This window comes from Talaromyces amestolkiae, assembly GCF_001896365.1.
Source record: "Talaromyces amestolkiae strain CIB chromosome Unknown scaffold2.1, whole genome shotgun sequence".
Taxonomy (NCBI): domain Eukaryota; kingdom Fungi; phylum Ascomycota; class Eurotiomycetes; order Eurotiales; family Trichocomaceae; genus Talaromyces; species Talaromyces amestolkiae.
In genome coordinates, this window is record NW_024468038.1 from 1,414,155 (window position 1) to 1,437,473 (window position 23,319).

At 47.0% G+C, this 23,319-nt stretch overlaps 6 protein-coding genes across 6 annotated transcripts; 2 read left to right on the top strand and 4 right to left on the bottom strand.

The window, feature by feature from the left end:
• Nucleotides 1-168: 168 nt before the first annotated feature.
• On the bottom strand, nt 169-2,025 carry BHQ10_001752 (uncharacterized protein; the record flags this gene model as incomplete). Its single annotated transcript, XM_040873823.1, has 2 exons — nt 169-1,846; nt 1,925-2,025. 2 exons carry the CDS (start codon nt 2,023-2,025, stop codon nt 169-171), a joined length of 1,779 nt encoding a protein of 592 aa, XP_040730257.1.
• Nucleotides 2,026-4,916: 2,891 nt separating this feature from the next.
• Nucleotides 4,917-6,458, top strand: BHQ10_001753 (uncharacterized protein; the record flags this gene model as incomplete). The annotated part of the gene is made up of 4 exons (XM_040873824.1): nt 4,917-4,968; nt 5,048-5,101; nt 5,158-5,444; nt 5,499-6,458. 4 exons carry the CDS (start codon nt 4,917-4,919, stop codon nt 6,456-6,458), a joined length of 1,353 nt encoding a protein of 450 aa, XP_040730258.1.
• Nucleotides 6,459-6,769: 311 nt separating this feature from the next.
• Nucleotides 6,770-8,068, bottom strand: BHQ10_001754 (uncharacterized protein; the record flags this gene model as incomplete). The annotated part of the gene is made up of 3 exons (XM_040873825.1): nt 6,770-7,621; nt 7,675-7,757; nt 7,807-8,068. The coding sequence occupies 3 exons, from the start codon at nt 8,066-8,068 to the stop codon at nt 6,770-6,772; spliced, it is 1,197 nt and encodes a 398-aa protein (XP_040730259.1).
• Nucleotides 8,069-8,925: 857 nt separating this feature from the next.
• Nucleotides 8,926-12,288, bottom strand: BHQ10_001755 (uncharacterized protein; the record flags this gene model as incomplete). Its single annotated transcript, XM_040873826.1, has 1 exon — nt 8,926-12,288. One exon carries the CDS (start codon nt 12,286-12,288, stop codon nt 8,926-8,928), a length of 3,363 nt encoding a protein of 1,120 aa, XP_040730260.1.
• Nucleotides 12,289-17,219: 4,931 nt separating this feature from the next.
• BHQ10_001756 (uncharacterized protein) lies at nt 17,220-18,350 on the top strand (the record flags this gene model as incomplete). The annotated part of the gene is made up of 2 exons (XM_040873827.1): nt 17,220-17,344; nt 17,408-18,350. 2 exons carry the CDS (start codon nt 17,220-17,222, stop codon nt 18,348-18,350), a joined length of 1,068 nt encoding a protein of 355 aa, XP_040730261.1.
• Nucleotides 18,351-18,574: 224 nt separating this feature from the next.
• On the bottom strand, nt 18,575-23,107 carry BHQ10_001757 (uncharacterized protein; the record flags this gene model as incomplete). The annotated part of the gene is made up of 10 exons (XM_040873828.1): nt 18,575-18,915; nt 18,974-19,532; nt 19,601-20,839; nt 20,896-21,210; nt 21,271-21,503; nt 22,175-22,304; nt 22,361-22,459; nt 22,529-22,845; nt 22,901-22,976; nt 23,045-23,107. The coding sequence occupies 10 exons, from the start codon at nt 23,105-23,107 to the stop codon at nt 18,575-18,577; spliced, it is 3,372 nt and encodes a 1,123-aa protein (XP_040730262.1).
• Between the last annotated feature and the right edge of the window lie 212 nt (nt 23,108-23,319).

Here is a 23,319-nt window from a genome sequence, read left to right on the forward strand (position 1 = left end):
CCCATACGGCTAGTTGCGACTACGCATAAAATTAAATCATCACAGCAACGTACTCATCGATGCTAACAAGACAGATTTTGTACCTTACTACCTATCAAGGGGAGTAAGCGAGATATTTGGCGGTATTGTGCACTACTTTACAAATATCCCTAGTGCTGCTAATGCTTATCAATTGATATTGACAACCACCTTCACTTTCATTCCCCATCCCTGTCGCCCTCCAATTCTATTCTTTTTCTTTCCCACTTTTTCTATCTTTCTTTTGGCTCCCTCGATGACCTCCTTTATCATCATATGATCAGAGCTAGCATGGGCAGTGAACGTAAGCTCGATGCCAAATTTATCTTGACGCTTTCCCAAATCGGATGCCCATCGGACTGACAGCAAGACACGCGGCCAAAGCGAATCAATAATTCCAGTAGGATAGAGAATACCTAATACCAGTCCAAGTTTCCCGACGTACCGTATCCACCATCTTTCTTGCACACTCAAGAGATCTTGGAATGCTGATTTGGCCTTTTCTTCTCGAGGGGGCAAGTGGCCGCCATATCGCTCTTGGAGCAAGAGGGCTAATCGAGTTCGGTCTCCGTGTGAGATACCGTGTACCTCTGCTAGTAGACCGGTGCTAGTGCTATAAAGTGCTGCAGTCGAAGCGAGTTCCTTCGAGATGCCTGCATGCGCATACATGAAATTGGCAAAGGCTTGAATTATATGAACATTCAGTGTGTTCGGCATAGAAAATCGGTTCGCACTAGAGGATGGCGGAATGGCCGTAAGAAGTAAATGACCGATAGAACCTGCAGATCGCGTTCTGAATGGAGTCGTTGCGACTTCCAGAGGATCCTGTCGGCGAATGACCGGCTGAAGCTGCCGGAATAGAATGCCTTCTCGAACGCCTCCTTGACAAAAGTACACTTCCTTGATCCCATGCGGAAGCGATTCGGCCAGAACGTTTATTAAGAAGGCTACTGCTGGGACCTGCTGTCGACGACGGTCTGAAACACGGAATATACGATCTGCTGTTCGAGCTATCTCCTTTAGGGTTTCTGTCTTTGCAAAATCGTCTCTGCCAGCGCGATAGCCGTTGATGATCGATATTGGATAATGACGACCCTTTGTTTGATGTAGGTAGAGCAGCAAATATCCCCATCCACGAAAACCTCCGCCGGAGATATACATGCGAAATCCTCCGTTTTGCTTGGCCTCGTCAGCTAGACGATCCGGTATTTCCAGTTTGTTGTATGCATCCAAAAAGTTATTTTTCATCTCTTGACGCAATTTGTCCCTAGCGTGCTTTGCTTCCTTCTTACTTTTTCCCTTCTCCAGTTCCGCCAGTGTTCTTGAAAGAGCCCCAGCACCATAAGGGAAACTGATAGAACCCTTTGGGCTTATGTGCAGCTCAGCGCCGTGAGAGACCACCCATGTGATTTGGGTGCTCCCACCTCCAAGATCCATAGCCAGCCCTTCGACATCCGAGTAGCCACTAGCAATCCCCCAGGCGCCGAGAAGACCCTCGTCGGTCTTTTCCAAGAGTTCGACCTCATAGCCAGTTGCATTCTTAATTGATTCAAGAATCTCCGCCGAGTTTATTGCCGTACGTGTTGCCTCCGTTGCAACAATGCGAATGCGAGATGACGGCACATCAAAATGCACACAAGTTGCCTGGAATCGCAAGATTGCTCCAATTATGGACTGGACAATCGACCGAGGAACAGGGATTTTAGAGCCTGATTCGGTGTCGTATTGTGCGTCATAGAGAGAGATTCCGACTCGATGAGCATGCACTGTAGGAATTATACGTCCAGTAGGTGATGAGAGATCGGATATGGAAAATCGAATGCCATTGCTACACATGCAACGATTGTTAGCTGTTTGTCACATTGCTAGAGGAGTAAGGTAAGAAGACGACAGAAACCAGACTCACCTTCCGATATCAACTACAGCATACAGGTTGTTAGAACTTGGAGAAGGATCTTCTGCCAATTCCGCGCCAGGCCGCTCAGGGAATAACGGACCGCCTCCCATTTTGGGCTCTCGTAAATTAGAGGATTATTTTGATCAACTTATGCATTGTTTTTCATCTTTGATACCTATCATGTTCACTTACACATGTATCTGTAGTGTTTCATGTGTTCTAACCGGTTGCGGAAACTTATATGACCTCACCACTTTGCCATCAGGTTCTAATAAAGCCGTCCCTTGAATGTTTGGATTATTCCATATTAAAGAAACCTGCTTTGATAATAAAACATACCAAGTTTCTCGCGGAAAGCCTATATGTGTTTGTCCCTGACACATACAACAGAGCTCAAAACGTCCTGCAAAGTGCATTTGAAGTAAGACTTAGGTTTAATAATTATTGTCCTCACAAGAGCACTATTTACCTTCTTGCAACTAACAATTGTGATCGATGTAGCTTATACCATTCTTTATGATCGAGTCGCCAATTGTTTATAAGGTCAATGGTTTTTGTAGTGTACAGATAGTGAGAAACTGGGTCAATAAAGAGAAATGTTTCACTTGCATTACTAAAAGTCGAATAATTGTCATCATTAAGCATGTTGGCCGACCTTAGTGTCACTCGATGCTTTGCCATTTAATCCATGCTTGTCATAGATAGTTGACTACATGTATACAAACTTGATTTTCCCTTGTAGGTGATGCTTTCCTTTTTAAGCCGGTACTACATGTACTTTTACTCCGTATACAAGTAAATATATATAATCTTACTTAGACTTAGTTATAACTCAACTAGCTATATTTATATTGAGGCCATAAGGGCCACAATTCCCAGAGAGCAGCAAATAGCTGCGAATAATATTTACACCTATGTTTCTAAACTCCATCTGCCGCCCATACTACTACGCTCTCGTGAAACCCTCTTACAAAATATGTCTGGAAGCTATTCCGCACTTCTATACCCGTAGCGTTGACCACGCGATCAGGAGAATCTTTCATGTCCACCCTATCCGGAGCCGCATGGCTTGAACAACGTTTCCCTGCTTCTGAATAGCCTCACGTCAAACTATCACACCACGAAGCTCTCGATCAGCATACCCAGGAAAGCGGGAGTGCACACTAAATATATGACTAATCCCGGTTATGTAACTTAGGGCTATGAGTGGGTGCGTGTCTGACTATGGAATCTTAGGAGTTGTATTATTAGTAAAAGTGACATATTATGACTCATGATCAATCATTGAGAAAAGTTGAAATTTACCTGGTCCTGGTGTGAGAGTAACTATCCACCGCCCATTACTCACCAGTATGGTATTGGCTGTCAGTCATAGCTGCACATGATCGAAACTTCTTCGTAGAAACCATCCATGCTCAATCCTCCTTTGTAGTACAAACAATGCAGCAAAAATGGCGCAGTATTGCATGAATAGTACATTTAGGGTACTGTAATCTTGCCTATAAGATGTAGTCGTGCGGTCCTCTCTCCCTTGCAAATTCTTGATATATCCAAGGTACTTTCTCTCAATCATAGGTAAGATAAGCTTTACGTCTTGCGCACTCCTTTTCTATGATGATTATTCTTCCTTCACTCGCCGAAATGACTGCACCCTTTTTGCTTAAGTTTGGTGCTATCTTGATTATACTCGAGGGTTACTGAGACTCTTATCTGCGAACTCTGCTCATGAAAAAACTGGTTGACACTTCGCTAACTATCTACTTAGCAGATTGGTCACTAGCACTCGCTAGAACCACATTGAAAGGACTTGATCAGCGAGTAGGCCCACTGCTAACACGAAGCCATACTCAGTTCTGCTCAGGGAGTAAAAGCGGCGACGGCGTGAGCACTAAAACGGAAAGAGAAAGCCCTAGCGCATCAGGAGAAATGAAATACGTAGGGACTACAGTGGAATGATGTCTAATCTTATTGCAATGTACTCTACCCAAGACGAGTTACGGATAAGTGCGTGCAAATTCATGTATTATATCAAATAACGAGCAGAGGCGAGCTAATGGCTCATGTTTCTTTCCATGGCCTTAATGTTGTCCAAGGCGTCACGCGCTATATGTAGGGAACAGATCTGATGAACTGAGCGCAAGTGGGAGGCTGTTAGATGGCATTCAAATCATCAAGAATCTTAGAGTTCCTGCGTCAGTCAGCAAGTGCGAGTCTATAAACTTACGGTGATATCCTCTGGTATGATCCGTTGAGTCTTCTCTTTTTAGGACTTTATCAATTAGGGTTAGTGGCAAGTTTCTGTACGGTTTTCGTTTCGGCGATTGTCTCTGTGACTTTTTCTCACCAAGTGCCCAAGTTAGAAATCATCCAAGCACTCCTCGTTTCTATTCTGTACATATGTTCGTCACTTCTCGACCACTATGCTCTTGTTCCTCTGCTCTCTGATCCCTTTGCAGTCTGATTTCAGTGACGCATCAGGTCACGTGAGCGACCCCTGGTACAGGGTTAGGGCTTCCCCATCCTCACATTCAGTTGGGAGAGAAACTGGGAATGACAACATCGTGTAGATGACCGAGTCAAGCAGCCTAGATATGAATACAAAAAACAAAGCGTAAAAAGAAGCTATACGCTGGCTCGTTGAGAGCTATCAACAAGTTCAAGATGACTAAAATCCCCACATCAACCGCGCAATTGCATATCATTGGCTGCTGATGCTTATCCTCATGCATATACAGCAAAACGAAGCATTTTTCAATGGGTCTTTCAAAGCGCAAATGTGTCTTATTCGCTGCCATTGCGAATCAATGCATCACGTTTCTATCAAAATAGAGAAAAATTCTCTGGGGCCTGAGGGCTGTTTTGACGTCACGTGAAATCCACACGTTCAAGATATAAAGCTCTCCGTTTTCGGAGAAACCCCGCGTCTGTGATTCTAAAATATCTATCTTTTAAACTATATTACTATATCAATTGACTATTTCCTTTTATCACAACATTCAATATGGGCAAGGATATATCTGGATCTAAGGTCCTTCTTTTGGGCTCTGGTTTTGGTATGCAATGTCGAATATGTTTTGTAGATAACAGAACATTGTGTGAGAGGGGAAATTGTTAACACGACCTCATTTCTAGTTGCCAAACCCACCGTTGATATTCTGGACCAAGCTGGTGTCGAGGTCACCGTCGGTAAGCACCTATTTCAACTTCATTGACCTGCAACGAAAAGAGCTAACAATTGATAGCCGCCAGAAACCTAGACAAGGCCCAGAAGCTTGCTTCCGGCGGAAAGCACACCAAGGCCATCTCTCTCGATGTCAACGACGCCGCCGCTCTGGACAAGGAGCTTGAGAAGGTCGATCTCGTCATCTCCCTCATTCCCTACACCTACCACGCCCAGGTCATCAAGGGCGCTATTCGTACCAAGAAGAATGTCGTGACGACTTCCTATGTCTCTCCGGCCATGCAGGAGCTGGAGGCGGATGCTAAGAAGGCTGGTATCACTGTCATGAACGAGATTGGCTTGGATCCTGTGAGTCTATAGAGATGATAGGAGAATAGTATCCGTACTAATATAGGGTAATAGGGTATCGATCACCTCTACGCAGTCAAGACAATCACCGAAGTCCACGAAGCCGGCGGCAAAATCACCTCCTTCCTCTCCTACTGCGGCGGTCTCCCCGCGCCCGAAGACTCCGACAACCCTCTCGGCTATAAATTCTCCTGGTCCAGCCGCGGCGTGTTACTGGCCCTCCGCAACACTGGCAAGTTCTACCGGGACGGCACCGAATTCACCGTCGACGGAACCGAGTTGATGGGTGAGGCAAAGCCGTACTTCATCTACCCTGGATACGCATTCGTTGCATACCCTAACCGTGACTCAACGCCTTACCGTGAACGATACAATATCCCCGAAGCACAGACCGTTATTCGCGGCACACTTCGTTACCAAGGATTTCCCCAGATGATCAAGGTGCTTGTCGATATCGGCTTCCTTAGCGAGACCGAGTACGATTTCCTCAAGACACCCATCTCATGGAAGGAGGCTACCAAGAAGATTATCGGCGCCAACTCGGAGAAGGAAGCTGATCTCCTCGCAGCCATCTCCTCCAAGACCACATTCGCCGACAACGATGAGCGTGACCGCATCTTGGCTGGGTTGCGTTGGATTGGTCTGTTTTCAGACGACCTCATCACACCACGCAACAACCCGCTTGATACCCTGTGCGCCACGCTTGAGCAAAAGATGCAATACGGGCCTGAGGAGCGGGACATGGTTATGCTGCAACACAAGTTCGAGATTGAGAACAAGGATGGCTCCCGCGAAACTCGCACTAGTACGCTGGTCGAGTACGGTGATCCCAAGGGTTACTCTGCCATGGCTAAATTGGTAGGTGTCCCGTGTGGTGTGGCCGTCAAGTTTGTGCTTGATGGTACCATTAGTGAGAAGGGTGTTTTGGCGCCGATGGGTATGCAGCTTTGTGCCCCTCTAATCAAGACTTTGAAAGAGGAGCATGGTATTGAGTTGATTGAGAAGACTCTGTAAATGTTACTTTGCGTCTACGGAAAGTCGTTAGAATATGAACTCTAGAGGAACCAAAAAATTTACAGTTTTGAACAAACATCCGCGAGATTTACGCATGAAATGCATTTGTCTCAAGTAAGGTAAAAGTCTTGATATGATGTCTTGATTTATTCTATTTTCATTCATCGTTTGCTCATAAAAGCGACAAAAACCGTATGACCAGAAAAGCATCTCCTGATTTCAGCGCCTTGTATCTCATGCTCCAACTATCTCTAAAAAGGGAACCGGTTCGAGTGAAATGGACTCTTCCATCGTGCAGAAATGGGTTTGAACTAGGACTGGAAGAACTTCAGGATCTCAGAGTATCGTGCCAAACCTACGCCAAGAAGAAGAACAAAGAAGAACATCAGCAATCGTGTCACCAAAGAAAACTGATTTGAAGAGGACGATGAGGTAGAAAAAGAAGGGGGAGGGGCATCTCGGGGGACAGTGGTGATGGTAGCGAAGGAAGACGGGGGACTGTACCCGAAGGTCTGCTTAATACTGCGAACATAATATCCGTCCCAGTTACGCTGCACAACCTCTTCTTGTCCAACAGGGACACCGGTCCAGGTAACCCGCATCACAGTCACACTATCCACATCGTTCTGATCGAAGACGATTTCCTGTGTACTGAAGTGACCTTCCGGCCATTGAGCCAAGCGCCATTTCTGGACAACTCGCTTCGAGGGTTCGAGCGTAACGTACTCGCCGGTCACGTTGCCGTCAAAGATGGCGAATTTGCCGCCAACGTTGGCACCTTCGAACTGGCGGGGTGGCCCGCGAGTGAACGCTGCGATGCGTTGGGGATCGGTGAACGTAGTGTACAATTCTTCCGCGGTTGTGCGGAATTCATCCGACGCAGTCACAGTCGTCGTGTTAACAGAAACCTTGCCAGTGGATGTGGTGGTTGTCTTGGGCGTACCAGCTGCTGGGCTGGGTGATTTGTGTGGGTGATAAGCAGGTGTCGCAAATCCGCTGGAAGGGTTTGAGCCGGGAGCGTGCTGGATATCCTTTCCGTGTTCCGTGACGAGAACCTTGGGAAGTTTGGCGAGTTCCACGCGTAATTGAGGAAGAATCTTGGACCGAACAAGATCCTTTACAGGCTGCTTTGACGACGACTCCGAGTAGACGCTGATTTCGAACTGATCTCTTGTCAGACCATGAATACGACACAGCAAGAGAATACAAAACATACGACAAACTCATCCTCTTCGGTATCATGAGCGACTTCGGGAATGGTGATGGTGCCGGTGACGGTCTCCTCATCCTTAGTTTTACCTACAAGTTGACGAGAAAAAGAGTGAGTCTTTATTATCCTGAGACAGACAAAAAGAGAAAACTCGCTTGAGTGAGGGGAATGATGAACCTTCGTATTCTAGCTGCAATTTCACATCATAAAGAGTAATAACCTTTCCTTTACGCTGGCTGACATCTACGTCGCCATCCATACTGAGCACTTTCTCAACCTTGGCAGAAACGCCATCTTCTTCGGCGGAGATCTTGGACAGGCTATCCTGGAGATAGGTCTTGGTCCAAGGGGCAACATCCTTATTAACCCAGTGCCAGTTGTTGGGATTGTGGAGAGCCATTGTGTGTACACGAAGTCTCGCTTGGAGAGATAATAAGACTAGAGAATTGACCAAGATGCTGCCTGACGCCCAACAATTTTGCGTGTGATGTGAAGTCTATTTCCTAGCCATGTACGTTAGCTACTGGTGACCAAGAGATATTCAAGTCAAAATAAAGCAAGGAATAATTCAGAGCGTTGGGCCGACTAAGCGACCCGTTGCAAGCAAGTCCGCAGTGAATAGAGAACAAATCTTTCTAGGACTGGTGCCAGCTATATATCTCATCATATAATCGTGGGCGAGCATCAATGCATAGCATGACGTCGAGCAGAAGTGAAGCAATGAAGCAATTGCAATGGAAAAGAGGGCAGGTAAACGGGAAGAGGGGATTCAAGTACTCACAATTTCACACACACCACAGAATAAAAAGTCGAACTTCAAGTCTAATAGCAGGTAGTAAGTACTGGTTGCTTACACTGGGATGGAGTATTTATTAGTCGAAAGAGAGGTCACAGAAGTTGTTGGGGGAAGAAGAAGGACACATCTTCCCTGCCAAAGAAAGTCGCGGAAAGAAGATTTTGGAAAGAATCAGCCGGGAAAAGGAAAGCTCTAGAAGGACGGCGTCACGTGACGGCTCCACTATCCTTCGTCACTCCATACACTCAGACGCTGAATTGCTTATACGATGATACATGTACTAGAGATAGATCATTGTAAGGTCATATATTCATAGCATTAGCGACAGTGGGTATATTGCTCTCCTCATCTCACACAATCGGAATCAAAAGGGAAAAGAAATAAGTGACAAGAAACGAGACAAAAACTATATCATCAAGCCCCCCTAATCAAGTCTTCAAAATTCATAAAATCAATTATCCCTACTCCAATTGCTCCGAGGTCTCATCCCACCCATCCTCGGCAAGAAGATGACTTTTCACCCTCGTCCGTAGACTCTGTATCTGGCTCCCCAGCGCCTCTGTCCACTGTCCCTCGACAGTGGAGACTTTCTCTTTGAGGTCGGCTGTCAACTCTCGCTCCTCGCGGGCTTGCACCTCCTGCATCTCCCTTCGGACTAAGTCCTCGGGCTCGCCGTGCCGGGTTTGCTGTGCGGCCATCAAGCGGCAGTTGGTCATCATGACCCCCGATCTCACTTCGTGTAGGAGACAGAGGAGGTTAGTCTGGGATTCGATGAACTGATAGGATGATTTCTCGGCGTGAGACAGGAGAGAGTAGAGATATTGTAGAGGGAATTGGTAGTAGCTGGGATTCTCTTCGTATTCCTGTGCCGGGATCTCAATTTGAAAGTTCGACAGATTTTCGGGAACTTGTTGCACCAGCGTGAGCAGTGAAGGCGCAATATCCCAAAATGCGGATAGATGTGTTTCAACGCCGCGCTTGACGTTCTCCTCAACGACATCCATGAATCGCTCCATTCTAGCAAGAGCCTCTGACTCATACTGCACGCGGCGGTCGTAGGAATCCTTGACGAAGAATGCATCGGCCTCACGAAGTTTTTCATCGTTTTTACTTTGCTTGTACGGCAAAGTGACGATTGCTCGGTACTTTTCATTGCTCTCCCCGAGAAGATCGTAGATTTCTCGATATAGCTGTTCGSGAGCCTCAAAGAGCCATTTCAACTGAGTAAGCTGCTCTAGAATCTCTGGCTTTTCGTCACCTTCTTCCTGCGTGCGGTCCGGATTTTCATGCTGAATATCTTCCTTGAGTTTACCGCTCAACTCATTAATCCGCTCTGTAGCCTTGTTCACCCGGTCACTAAGAATAAGATGCAATGGCTCCACTACTTTCTTTTGGTACGTATCATATTCACTCTGTGCCAAGTCTCTCTCTTTCTTTTGCTCTTCTGCTTCAAGTGCTGCTTCCGCTTCCGCGGCTTCGGCGTACTTGATGCTACCTTCTTGAATCTGTTGCTGAATATTGGCAGTAAAGAATTTGCGATTTTCTCGCATCTTGCTCTCGTGCTCCTGCTTCAATTGTGCCATTTGCTGTTTGTTTTGCTCCCTCGTCGCCCTCACCTCAGACAAATCACTGATTGAGCGGACAGTAGTCCTGTAGATGACGAGATCAGGATGGCTATTGTTAACTGCAGGATGATGTCTCGGATAAGGTGGAGGAAGCGTCACCAATCGTGAAATATCCATCTTCTTCGGTCCACGGGTTTCCCGATAATGACTTGCGTGCGAGATTTCGAGTTGGTATTGGTGGTATTGCGCGGAATTGGACTCAGGTTCATGTAACCCAACCTTTTCAGGTGGATACTCGTCCGGACCGTAGCCTCCCTGCGAGAAGTTTTGTTGGTCGCTGTACTGTTCCTCCTCCGTCACGGAAAGAGGTCCACCGTAGCCTCGTTGCATTTCTTCGCGAAGTTCTCGTGGTACCCCCATGTACTTGGATTCACGTTTCGATCGTTGGGATACTCGCTCCCCACCTTCACTACTTGAGCCAGTCTTGGATTCCCACCAGCGACTGGGCGGACGACCCCGAGAACTCATCTCATCAGCATCGATACTTATGCTGGCAATGGGGGACAAGCAGGGCTTGTAATTGTTCCACCACATAGATTCAGGCCTGGTAGGCATATTCCCTGGAGCCTTGTTGGGCTGAGTGAACGACGTGTCCAGCTTGATACCAGTAGGTTTCTCTCGAGGAGGTTGCGGGGGCTGTGGTTGCGTGAAGAGCTTCTTACGTGTGCTCTCAACGTCGATTTCGGCATCTGCAATAGCACGCACATACAGACGTCGCCGAAGTTGTGACTCGGTGACCAAAAATTCCATGAAGATTTTCAATGCCTCTGCTTCACTAGCTGCGGCAGCTTCTTTTTCGAGAGTTGCCCGATACCTTTGTAGGCCGCCTTCCAAGAAGTCGTTATCCTTGTGAAGAACCGAATCAAGTGACGGCGTCTGAGTCGTCGACATACGGCGTGGAGACAGTGGCGGGAGTACAGAAACAACATCATTCGGGATATGCAGCAGGTGAGAGACTGGCCGTTCCTCGAGTCTTGTCCCAGGACGCGAGGACGATTTTGACTCACTAGCTGGGCTTGATGGAGTTGTCGGCAGGGGTTTGGAGTTCAGCATATGCTGCTTGTCCTTGGCTAACGGCGATTCATTGTCCGGCGAGAAGGGTGGCGTTGGCGTAATCTCCGCGTGCGAGAAGATCGATTCCGGCTTTGGCGTTCCGTACGACGATTGGTCCGAGAATAGTCCAGATGATGTCCGAGAACGACTGCTGGAGGGTATCTCCTCCGATTTTGCGCTTCGTGCACTTGAAAGTGGCTTTGGGAAGGCTGATCGGCGCCCGCTTGGGGTTTTGTCTTCAGAAGTCTCAGTGTCGTTGGTACCATGAGCGCCATTGGTGCTATTTAGAACAAGATTTGTTGGCGTCAACGCATTTGCCCATGGATTGCTGGTGTTGGATATGGCGGAGAGATCTTCAGAAACTTGCTGGCGTCTATGGCGATTTTCAATTCGACGTTCACGTATACCTTTGGCGCTGGAGTCTCTTTTCACGGCAAGACTGCGGAATAGCCCCCCTCGGCTTGACGCGCGTCGAGATGATGATGGCTCTGCAGGTTCTGGCTCTGGTTCTCGTTCTCTGGCAGCTGGCACTGCCGGTGCGTTGTATGTTACTTCCGTATCGATATGTAGCCTTTGTGCTCCGTCGGCAACTCGTCTTGATACAACAGTCTCGTCTACCCAGTCTGCTGGGGTTGGTGGAACTTGGCCGAGAGATGTGCCTAGGATCGGAGGACCTCGTGAGCGCGGGACTTGCAATGCACGTCTCGAAGAAGCATCCGACGTAGTAGTGCTCGCACTTCGAGATCTTGCAGCTGGGGGAGGCCCAGGAGGCGGCGGTGGGAGCGGCATTCCAGGCTCCCAGCTATTCCTCGGCGATGAACGTTCATACGTTGGATTCAACGATACCGACGAAGTTGCCGTGTTCAAAGCGCCGGTAGAAGCAGCTCTCTTGGATGATGGAGCATGTAATGGCATATCAAATTGGCGCATATTGCTCAAGTCGCTGTACGTTGCCTGCTGCTGAGTCGCGCTAAGGTAATGGGAAACCATCGGTTCAGGTGTCGTACTGCCGTAACCGGAATCCATACTGGTCTGATAGCGATCTGCATCTGCTCGAGATGACGACCTGGAATTCCCGGCCGGAGGCGGAGGAGGAACACTATACGTCGATTGCCAACTTACGTTACCTTCAGTCATTGAGATCATCGAGAGAGGTCGAGGTTGAGAGATTCCACTATGATACCTTGCATTCCCACTAACAGTATCGTTTGATGGGCCATGTTGTGGGGGTTGAACTGATATGGAGGTTGGGCCCGAGGGTGATGGTGCTTGAGTCCGTGGAGTGTATGGAGGTGGTGGTGATGGCACGGAGTCTATATGAAAATCAGCGCAGGACAATACTATAGAAAGGAGATTTGCTACCCAAGCTATGCTGCAAATGCGATGGCTGCACAATGCGAATTGCATGACTGCGCTGAGAATGCGTAACCTGAGCAATCTGAGGCGACCCGTCTCCATTCATAGGCGCCCATTCCTGAGGATTGTAAGGCGCACTGTATGATGACGATGACATTCTCATGGTCATTGGAGAATTACCTCTCTGCGCAGCACCCGGCGATGGTAGGTAGGCCGAGTGCGGAGGTTGCGAGAAGGGGCTCGAAAGAGAAGTCGCCGGAGAAGACATGAATCCAAGACTGGCACCAGCACTGTGGCTCTGATGGTACTGATGCCCATTTAAAGATGTCATCAACGCCGGAGGCTGAATGGCATGATTCCTTCGTCCGGGCGATAAACCAGCAGCGGTCGATTGAGCAGTAGCCGGGCTGCTTGTATGACTCCAACTACTTTCTGTCAGTTCAATCCAACCAGTTCCACCGCCTCTTTTGTTTCCATTGTTCTGTTCGAGAGGCAAACTCGTGAAGCTTTGTAAATGAAATCAGCCCACCTATTAATATTCATGTTGACTGACGCCAAAGGCCGAGACGCGGCTATCAGGCGGCGTAGTTGGTATCAAACTGTTGTATGCGCCATGTCTGCCAGTAACAGAATTTCAGACCTTCTTGTGAACGAGTCAGTAACACCAACGCGAACAAAGAAGCAACAACCATGGACCGTCTCGACAAAATCGAGTCAAGTGGTGCTTGGGTGGTAAACAAGAGGGTAAGAGGGGACAGGAGAGAATCAATGCGGCTGGTTTCTATTCTTTGCAACGACTAACTGGCGGTTTCCCCATCTACCTAGTCCACAACCAGATAACATGCTTATTTTAGAAACCGCCAGCGCAAGTTAGCAGCAAGTGGTCGCAACGTGGGGACGCGGTGTGCCAGACCACTGGCGAGGCTAGCGACACTAGGGAAGCTTTAGGGTTGGTGATCGGATGGTATTTCATCAGGCTAAGGATGCTCAATGACCTGGAGGCCACAGCAGAGTGTATATAAATAGCTCGTTTGTGCCGAATGAGATGCAAGCTAGTTGGTCGGCTCATGTATGGGCCAGGGTACGACTCAAGAGCCCGCGACAAGCTTATGCGCGCCCGCAGGTCATGCCGACATTCACACAGCGAGAGGAATGGTCTAAGAGTCTGAGGAAGCATCACCCAGACGAGAGTTGTATGAGAGGAGAAGACGAAAGCTGATACGTGCAATACATGCAGCTAACCCTCGACTTATCACATGCTTGGCATCTAGGAAACTGTCCGCCGGCCCAATCACCGCCTAGAAGTAGCCGCTCATCAACTAGCTCTCGGCCAATACGTGCAACAGATAGATGAAGATCCATCAGACCATGTATGGTCTAACTGGATACAGAACACAGAGGGTGTATGGCCATGGCCAGTGGCCGCATCGTGTGGAAGACACGGCGATTCATGACTGGTTGAGCCTAGCTCGCTACAACTACGATACACTCGTCTCGACTCTGTATCTGTGTACCTGGTGAACTTAATGACAGAACTAATGCGGCTGGGATTGTGTAACTCAAACCTGAAGAATCCTGAGCTCGAATTGACCTTCCTACTATGGTTTACAACGGGACATGTCTAACATGCAATGTCATGCCTTTATAATGATGTGAATGGAGTACGTTCAAGAATCAACATGGATTGAGAAATTGGAATATATTTTACTTTTATGATAATGAATTTTCTAGTGATCGACGGCCCAACACCAAATAAACCAATGCAATCGTGCCGTCATGAACTCGAAAGAGCAACGATAGACCTACGTTCTGAATAAGCGTTAGCTTAAACTCGAAACCATGCATGAGTGGTGCGAAGAAAATTGAGAAAGAGTGTCAGTTAAAGCCCTGTCACAGGCAGTGGTCATCAATTTAAATTCCTTATGTTGACCGTCGTGATAAAAAATAAATAACTCATCATATGAAAGAAGTGTTGCGAGGGTGTCCAGCAAAGAAAGGATTAATGACTTACACAATAGCTTGAAGATGTAGCTTAGCAGAAATAAAGCCTACGTCTGATCATGTCGGTCAGCGAATGCACACGACGACCATACATGATATTTTTGCGGAAGAGACTCTCAGTCCGGACAATTCTCGTCTTTGCAGGTAAACCAGCTTGGACATATGCTTGTCTTTGATTTTGTCGAGAATTCATCATTGGAAGGGAAGGTGTAGATTGCCAAGTGGGTACGTACCTTGTAAGAATACTACACGTGTATGGCGGACAATCAAGAGCAAGCTCATCTATATATGCATCTAAAGATTCGCGGTCAGCATGGTTCGCAAATAGTATGAGCAATATCAGAAAGTAGACATGTTATTCAGTAAAGCATGAATGGTTAAAAATAAAAAGGTTGTCTGCATCGAAAACTCGTATAAGACTCGTCATCTAGGCAATCATCATGTAACAAGAAAAAAGGACACAATAAAATAAAGCTTACCATATCAGTAGTATTTCTTTTGTCGGCAAACTTCTACACGTTCTATCGAGCCAGACGTTAGACAACGCATCTACCATTTGGCAACGAGTGATAATATGTGCATGTCTCAGTGGGCGAGGTTTTCTAGGCCTGCCACAAAATAGGCGTGTCCATCATGACCGAACTGCTTTGCAGCCGTCGGAGCCCAGTGCCGCTTCATCACCGACAGAAGGATTTGTATTGTGACATGAAAGCACGGAACGAGCAGACAGAGCATACCTATAGAGGAACTTGAGACAATTAGCCGATGAAACGAATGATTGGAATAGATAATATTGTGGTGTGGTATAAAATCAGTAATAGCCATTAGATATAATCAAAGACCCGAAAGCCTCAGCCGGTAATTTCCAGCGTATATAATACGAAATGATCATCATAAAAATAGGAGATAGGGAGACGCAGAGTTTTCACCTACCCAGTAGATTTCCCTAGACTTGATCGACTTCACATTGTGTTAAAGAAGCAGTAGCTCAACATCTGTAAAACTAAATGAGGCACGTTAGCACGGTGTCTCTGAAGAGCAGCAGTGGCATTCAAAGCATGTTGGTACCAATATCAGACTGACGTGTCAATTCGAGTTTCATTCCTTGGGAGGTCAAAGACTCTAGTTTGCGGTTGTAACAAATCATCATAACAGAGGGGGAAATGTGCAAGGATCGAGCAGGTGAAGATTTTTCAAACATACCAATTGAAGTGACCTATAGTCTTTTTGGTGTTAGTCGTTTAGCAATGGATCAATCATTTAAGTTGTCCATGCTGACTTTCTTGAATAAAGACAATGCCTGTCCACAGCATTGATGGAAAGTTTTGTCTTCATGAGTGGTTAGAAGAAACAAAGCTTTGCTCAATAATTTTTTCTTCCGCAGTTTTGAAGGTCGGCTAAAAAGTGGCGCTTGACTAGATACGGCTAAAGGGTTGTCACATGACCTTTTGCAGTGTTTGCACTCTAATCGAGAGGTATGGGTCTTGGCATTAAAATGAGCAGTTACATGGAAACAGCACTATTGGAAGCTGTCGCTCAGTTCAGTCTGTGTGCTAGTCAAGATACTTACAAACATAGACTCAACCCCGATAAGTAATTAGTCCAGGGGTCTATCCCAATCAGATCCTCGGGACAACACAAGCCTTTCCGAAACAACAAGGAACATTTATCCGTTACAAAAATGAACACTCAATCAACTAAACTCGGGCCGTTTCCGTGGAGCTCTTATCACGATGCTTCGATTCTTTGATTGCTAAGTGGTCATTGATAGCTGATGCCATGTCTAGAAAAGCTCGAATTCCTCTGACATTCCCCTGAAGCAAAGCTCCTCAAGTCCAGAGCATCCTGAATTGGAATCAACTGTCCACGTGAACCCACTGATATATCCCTCAGCTAGATCCATCATCCCGCAACTTAATTTCTCCGTTGTCGAGAACATTGGGGGTAGTCAGCTGGGCGTCGATATTTTCCACCAAGCAGCCGATGCCTACGGATAACGTACCTGGAGGAGATCGGAGAGCTGTCCACACGTTCTTTTTACTACTACTTGCCAAACAGCGGAGAGGACCGGAAAGCGAGCCGGCATTTCATTTCTGCGCCTCGAAGATAAGCCGGAGCTACGGATTGCGTGTGTCTGCTTCAGGCTTAGTGCGGGGGAGCAGGAAGGCGGATCTGGACCCATTTGTATGATTTCATATACAACAGCTCCGTACATACATTGGGTACAATTAAAATGGGTAACGTGACGAAATCTTGATGTTGAAGCTTGCTGTTGAACATGGTACATAGGCCGGTTTGTTAAGTGTCTCGCCAGAGTACCTACCGAGCAAAGATCGGGACTGACGCACTGGTCCACCCGATTGGAACCTGTTGTATCCGTACCTAGGAATTCTGCTACCCTTTATATACTGTAGACTGGCTATTTTGCTCAATTGTTTCTGTAAAACTTACATTAAACCCTTGAACACTTCGAAGCCATTCTGACGTACCGAATCAAATTCTCATTTCACTCATTCTGCGCTGGTCGTGTTACAACTCAAGACTTCTGCATCCCACTTACACCTTAGGTACGGTCTCTTCTCCGCTGAACCGAGGTAATACGCTCGTTTAAACACGGATCTGTTGAGATTGGATGACTTGAATTCTAATAACTGTCTCAGTTCCTTGACTTTTTGCTCCATCTGCATCAAAGCAAAAACCAATACAAAACAGCAATCACAATGGCAGCCAACAGCAACGGCGGTTCCGGCGTTGGCCAGGAGAACATCAACACAGATATCGTCACTCTCACACGATTCCTGACGGAAGAGCAGCTTCGAGTCCCAGAGGCCACTGGTGATTTCACGTATGTTATAATGTGGACTACGTATCTGCTGTGATGACGGAGGCTAACTATGCGGTTGTGCAGTCTCCTCTGCCACGCCCTGCAATTCGCCTTCAAGTCAATTGCCTACTACATCCGACGAGCCAGCCTCATCAACCTGACTGGTCTAGCCGGTTCTTCCAACATAACTGGCGACGACCAAAAGAAACTCGATGTAATCGGCAACGATGTCTTCATCGCCGCCATGCGCGGCTCCGGCAAAGTGCGCCTGCTCGTCTCCGAAGAAGAAGAGGAAGCAATCATCTTCGACGAGCACCCAAACGCCCGCTACGCTGTCGTCTGCGACCCCATCGACGGCTCCTCCAATCTTGACGCCGGTGTCTCCGTCGGCACCATTTTTGGCATTTTCCGTCTTCCCGACGAGATTCTGGGCGCCGGCAAGACCGTCTCTGGCAAGGACATCCTGCGCGACGGCACAGAGCTCGTCGCCTCCGGATTCACCATGTACGGCGCCTCCGCCCAACTCGTCATCACCATGCGCGGCGGCTCCGTCAACGGCTTCACCATGGAAAACTCCCTCGGCGAGTTCATTCTGACGCACCCCAAGATGCAACTCCCCCCCAAACGTGCCATCTACTCCGTCAACGAAGGAAACAGCATGTACTGGGACGACTGGGTAAATGATTACTTCCACCAACTCAAATACCCCGGTGAAGGTGGAAAACCTTACAGTGCTCGTTATATTGGTAGTATGGTTGCTGATGCATACCGTACGTTGTTGTACGGAGGTATCTTTGCCTACCCGGCGGACAAGAAGAGTCCCAAGGGGAAATTGCGTATTCTGTATGAGTGTGCGCCCATGGCGATGGTGTTTGAGAATGCGGGTGGGTTGGCGATTAATTCGCATGGAGAGAGGTTATTGACCGTTTTGCCGGAGCATATTCACGATCGCAGTGGGGTGTTTTTGGGCTCGAAGGACGAGGTGCAGAAGGCTATTGATGTGTATAACAAGCATCATAAGAAATAGGTCAACTATTAATGTGAAACGATTCTGATTATGAGCTTTTAAAGGAAAATCCAGGAAGTGTAATTACATGAGCTTCAACCTGTGTTGAAGCCGATGTTGACCTGGAGGTACTGATGTGTCTAGCGAAATTAGAATATAGACAGATTCATTGTAATCTACATTTCTACACTATGCCACTGTTATAGATACAACAATTTAAAAGAAAACAAAGAGCGAAAGAATGCTTAATCAACAGGATCCTCTTCAAGAAGTGTCTTGAAGCTAAACGGCTGGAACGGAATACCGTCTCCAATGAAATGCTTGCTCATGGCTTCAACCCAGTGCAGACGCAACGAGTGCAACATGGCACTGGTGCCTTCCATGACACACAGAATGGCCACGGTCAAGAAAAACCAGAGATAAAAGCCGACAACGATCATGATGACACGGGTAGTTGGGCTCTCAATGCCGAAAGAACCGCCGAGAGTCATGGTCCAGAGAACGATGGAGAGTTGCTGGTGAGCAAGTGACAGTGCCCACAGACGGAGATAAGATGCAGTGTGAGAGATACAGTTGAGACAAAATTCTAAAAATAGTTTGTTAGTGTTGTATAAATCAAAGACCGCGTGATGTTGTAAGCTTACCGATGGTATGGATGACTTGATGGATCATTTCGTCTGAAAAGTCAAACTCTTCATGCTCACCCTCGTCGATGTCCTGCGCAATCATGGCAACTCCTTCGCCATCGCTAGCTATACTGTCACGCCCTTCGGAAGCGCGACCATTAAGATCTCCATCTTCGTCCAAAGCACTCACATGGGCACGTTCACCAATTCCTTGGTAACCGAGACCTCTAGCCCGATTATGCTCTCTTCGTAGCCAAAGTGGTTTGAGAAGGAGCATGATAGGAACCTGTAACACAGCCAATCCTAGCAAGAATTTCTGAACACCAGCTTGTCCTGGGTAGAGCTGTTGTTCGATTGTTCCGGGGCTGAGGAACATAAAGATCAACATGTTCAACAAACCAGGTGGAGAGTCTCCTCGAGCATTCCAGTCGATAGACCATTTATAGACAATGGTAAAGACGAGGTAGCCGAAGATAGATTGGAAGAAGATCATGCCCGGAAGGAAATTGCCGAGAACGTCAACTTTGGACTTGAAGTGACGAGCGTTGATGTATTGCAGAGAAAGCGAGTAGGTCATCTGCATTCGAGTTAGTGAGATTTCCTAGCATTTCTTGGGAAAGCACTGGTGATAAAGAATAGACTTACATGAGCCCATCCCATGAGAATACTGAGCTTCATCTTGTAGCTGTTTGTGAATAGCAACGCATTTTCGGCCTCGTGCCAGTTCCAATCCAAACCGAATGGGTAGCGGTAACCCTGCTTCAAAGTCGCCTGCACAACTTGACCCTCGTCGATGTTACGAGGCCATTGCCACTGACTGGGGAAGATCTCAAAAGACAAAGAAAAGACATCGTTGTAAATCAAACCGGTGTACATCGAAAAGATACCCATCATTAACATGATGTAACGACCATAGAACGCCATGTACGTCAACTCGTCCAACTTGGTCCGTAAAAGTGTCTTCTCAAATACAATCATAGCGGTAGCAGTAAGAGTCATCAAGAACCCATGACCAAAATCACCAAACATGACGGCGAAAAGAAATGGGAAAGTGATAATTGTGGGTAAACCAGGATTGACTTCACTGTACTTGGTGATACCATAGGCATTGATGATCGTTTGGAATGCTTCCGTGAACTTGTTTGTCTTGACATAAGTCGGAGGTGTCTTGTTCGTTCGAATCTGGTTGACGATGGTAGGCACTGACAATCCAGCGCGATCATTAACGTCCTGGAGAGTTGACTTGATCGATGACAAAGAGTTGGTCGGGACCCAAGCTTCCGCAATCAAAGTCTTTCTAGCCTGGTCATACGAGAATTTGTTCAGTGTATGATACACGGATTTTTCTTTCTTGACGATAATCATCCACGCAGCGAGTGAGCGAGCAATCTGAGTCAACTCAGCATCCAACGTATTCTTAGTGTTTCTCAAAACGCTTTCGACGTCTCCAAGGCGAGTGTTGACTTCGTGAATCTGGTCACGACGAAGTTCGCTGTTCTCGTCCACACCATAGAGACTTGATCCGAGCGACTCGGAAATCTTTCTGATTTTCGCCAAAATCTCTTTTCCATGAGCGAAGATGACAAAGACATTCTTGTGAATCTGTTCGTTCGTAGCAGGATCGATGATCGGCTCTGGAATCTCAGATTGGTTCATGTACAAGTTTCCACGCAAAGTACGCCACAGAATGCGCTCAAATGAACCGATGCGTTCTCTGGGGATGACACCAGCAACAAAGCCAATATTCATGACAGAGAAAGACTGCTGGCCTTGCGTTTCGCCGTTCTGGTCCCGCCCAACCTGGTGTTCAACGTCTTGCAAAAGTGGAGCATCATCGCCATCCCCGTCCACAGATGTCCTGATTTCTTCGGTATGCCCATGTGCCTGAATATACGGTATTAGCAACTTAACACCCAAAATGATCAGCAATCGTAACTTACGCGATCGAAGAACCCTCCAGCTTCCCTCAAAACCCAGCGCCATTCGGTAAGCTCCATCTCACGTTTCTTCAATGTCTCATAGCTATCATTCAGCGATACGATGCGTTGTTCGAGGCTTTCGCTTCGTTCGGCAAGCTCATCGATTTCAGCAGAGGACGGGGCAGTAAGCGTATTGCCAAACTCGGAGGAGGGTCGCATGGTGATGTTTGCTTTCTCCATTTGCGAGGAGAAATAGCGTAGCTGTCTTTCGACGTTGTCGAGCCGTCGGATCTCCTTAGTGAAAGTACGCTGGAATGCATTCGTATCCGGGTTAAGCTAGGAACCTGTTAGCTTGAGTCCCTTAAGGATGTATGTAGTATCGAGCATTAAACTCACATCTCGGAACTGGACCTGTCCAACTTCACCCAAAGCGCTTACAACCTCTCGACCGATTTCATTTGCGATATAGAGCTGAGTCAAGCTCATGTCCGCCGAGCGGAAGAACGTATCTTTCGGAGCCATGTTGTAAAGGATTGCTGGCCTCGAGAGCCAGAAGAGCCGTAGACCGAACGATCGAACCAGGTAACAGCGATGAGGAACACACTGCTGATCAACAGCTGAAGCAGTTCCTGCCAGACAAAGTGTAGCGACCGCCCTATATGAGTACAAGAGATCGTACACCCTTTTTGATAGATATAGAGGGGTTCTCTTGTCTTTCGTTGCAACACCTATCCTAACTTGAGTATGTTGTTGATGGGGTGTTTCCAAAAGCTAGAGTTGCCGATGAGTCACGTGATATCATGTGACGTCGCTCGTGGCTTGATCGATATATTGATCTGTCTGGTCATTGAACAGCAAGTATTTTGAGTTGATTAATTTTTTCTTATTTGTTTTCAAGTCACTTGCTGGCTTTTAGCCATTTGCAGATATTAAGCTGATGTCGATTATCTCCGACGTGGTCTCTTTGACATTCACTGGAAGCTATATAATTTCAAGATCTAACACACCATTGCAATATTGTACTTCACTCTCCAGTATCAAGACTCAAATGACCGCCGAGAAAGAATGCAACTGACATGTACACCGTCAGACTATACACTAGCTATTCAGCTAGTCCAGAACATAAGCTCGGAATTCGCGACATCTGGATGTCCTCTTTGCATATACTCTTCTAACATCGAGAACGCTACCTAGGTCTCGGTACACAACATGAATTACCTGCCAGCCTATTTACATATTGAACCTACAACAAGCTATAAAGGGTTACGATGCTTTTTCATCGCCTCAAATACTGACATACCCTTCTCCACGTCCGCCTTGACTTTGTCATCCTGAGTCATTAGTTTTGGGCACAACTCCAAGACATCATCAAGCAGGTTTCTTGGTATTACCACGACACCTTCCAGCGGGTCACAAAAGATGATGTCTCCCTAAATCTAGCATGAGCATTTGCCTGAGACAAGTCAAGTGTTGAAGATTAGCTTACAGTATCAACGGTCACGCCATTAAAGTCAATGGGCACATTTCGCAAGCCCGCTTTGGCCTCTGCTCCGGTACCTACTGTAGATGTTGCTTTTGACCATACCTGCGTCGAAAAATACTGCTCAGTAACCATGTAGAGACTTGGAAGCATCTTGGTGTAAAAAGTACTTACATGCAACCCCGAAGCACTCAATTCCGCTAAATCTCTAACCCTTCCATTAACCACAACAGCCTTGACTCCAATATACGACATTCTCGCCGCCATGATCCCACCGAGCACAGCACAATACTGTTCCGCCGGCTGATCAAGAACCGCGATAGTGCCTTGTTGATTCCAGTCAACCCAATGCTTCCCAGGTGGGAAGCCGTTCTTTTCAGGATCTGCGACTGTTGGAGCAGCCTCGCCTTTGGGAATGAATTTGAAGGTCACCGCTGGTGCAATTATCTTGGGTTTATTTGGCTGTCGGCCAATGAAAGGGGATATCGGGGCTACATTCTCTGCATTAGTCTGATGAAGTGCAACTATAAAATCCCATGGACGTACTAATGTCGGCCAATTGTCCTGCTCTTACTGGAGTGCCGGGAGGCACTTTTTGTAATTTCACCAATGCATCTGAAACCTAGATTCAGGTGTTACTATTTGGAGATCGATTAATAACGACGATTTTGGTTGAACTACGAAACATACATCACAAGCTGACAGGCTCTCCAGAGCCTTGAGTTTCTGCTCAATAGACCCAGCAGAAGACATATTGCGCTTATATTGATCACCGAATCTCACTGAAAAGGCTTGCTTTCTCGCAAGGGGCCTTGTCACTGTTGAGGATAGGCGGAGTATCGAGGCACCGGAATATGCTAAAGGGGATCGTTTCATTAAGGCAGTCAGGAGTACCACTTCATTAAAAACAGGAGCGTAGCATCTGAATTGAATTTTAAAGAATATACAATGTCAATCAGGATACC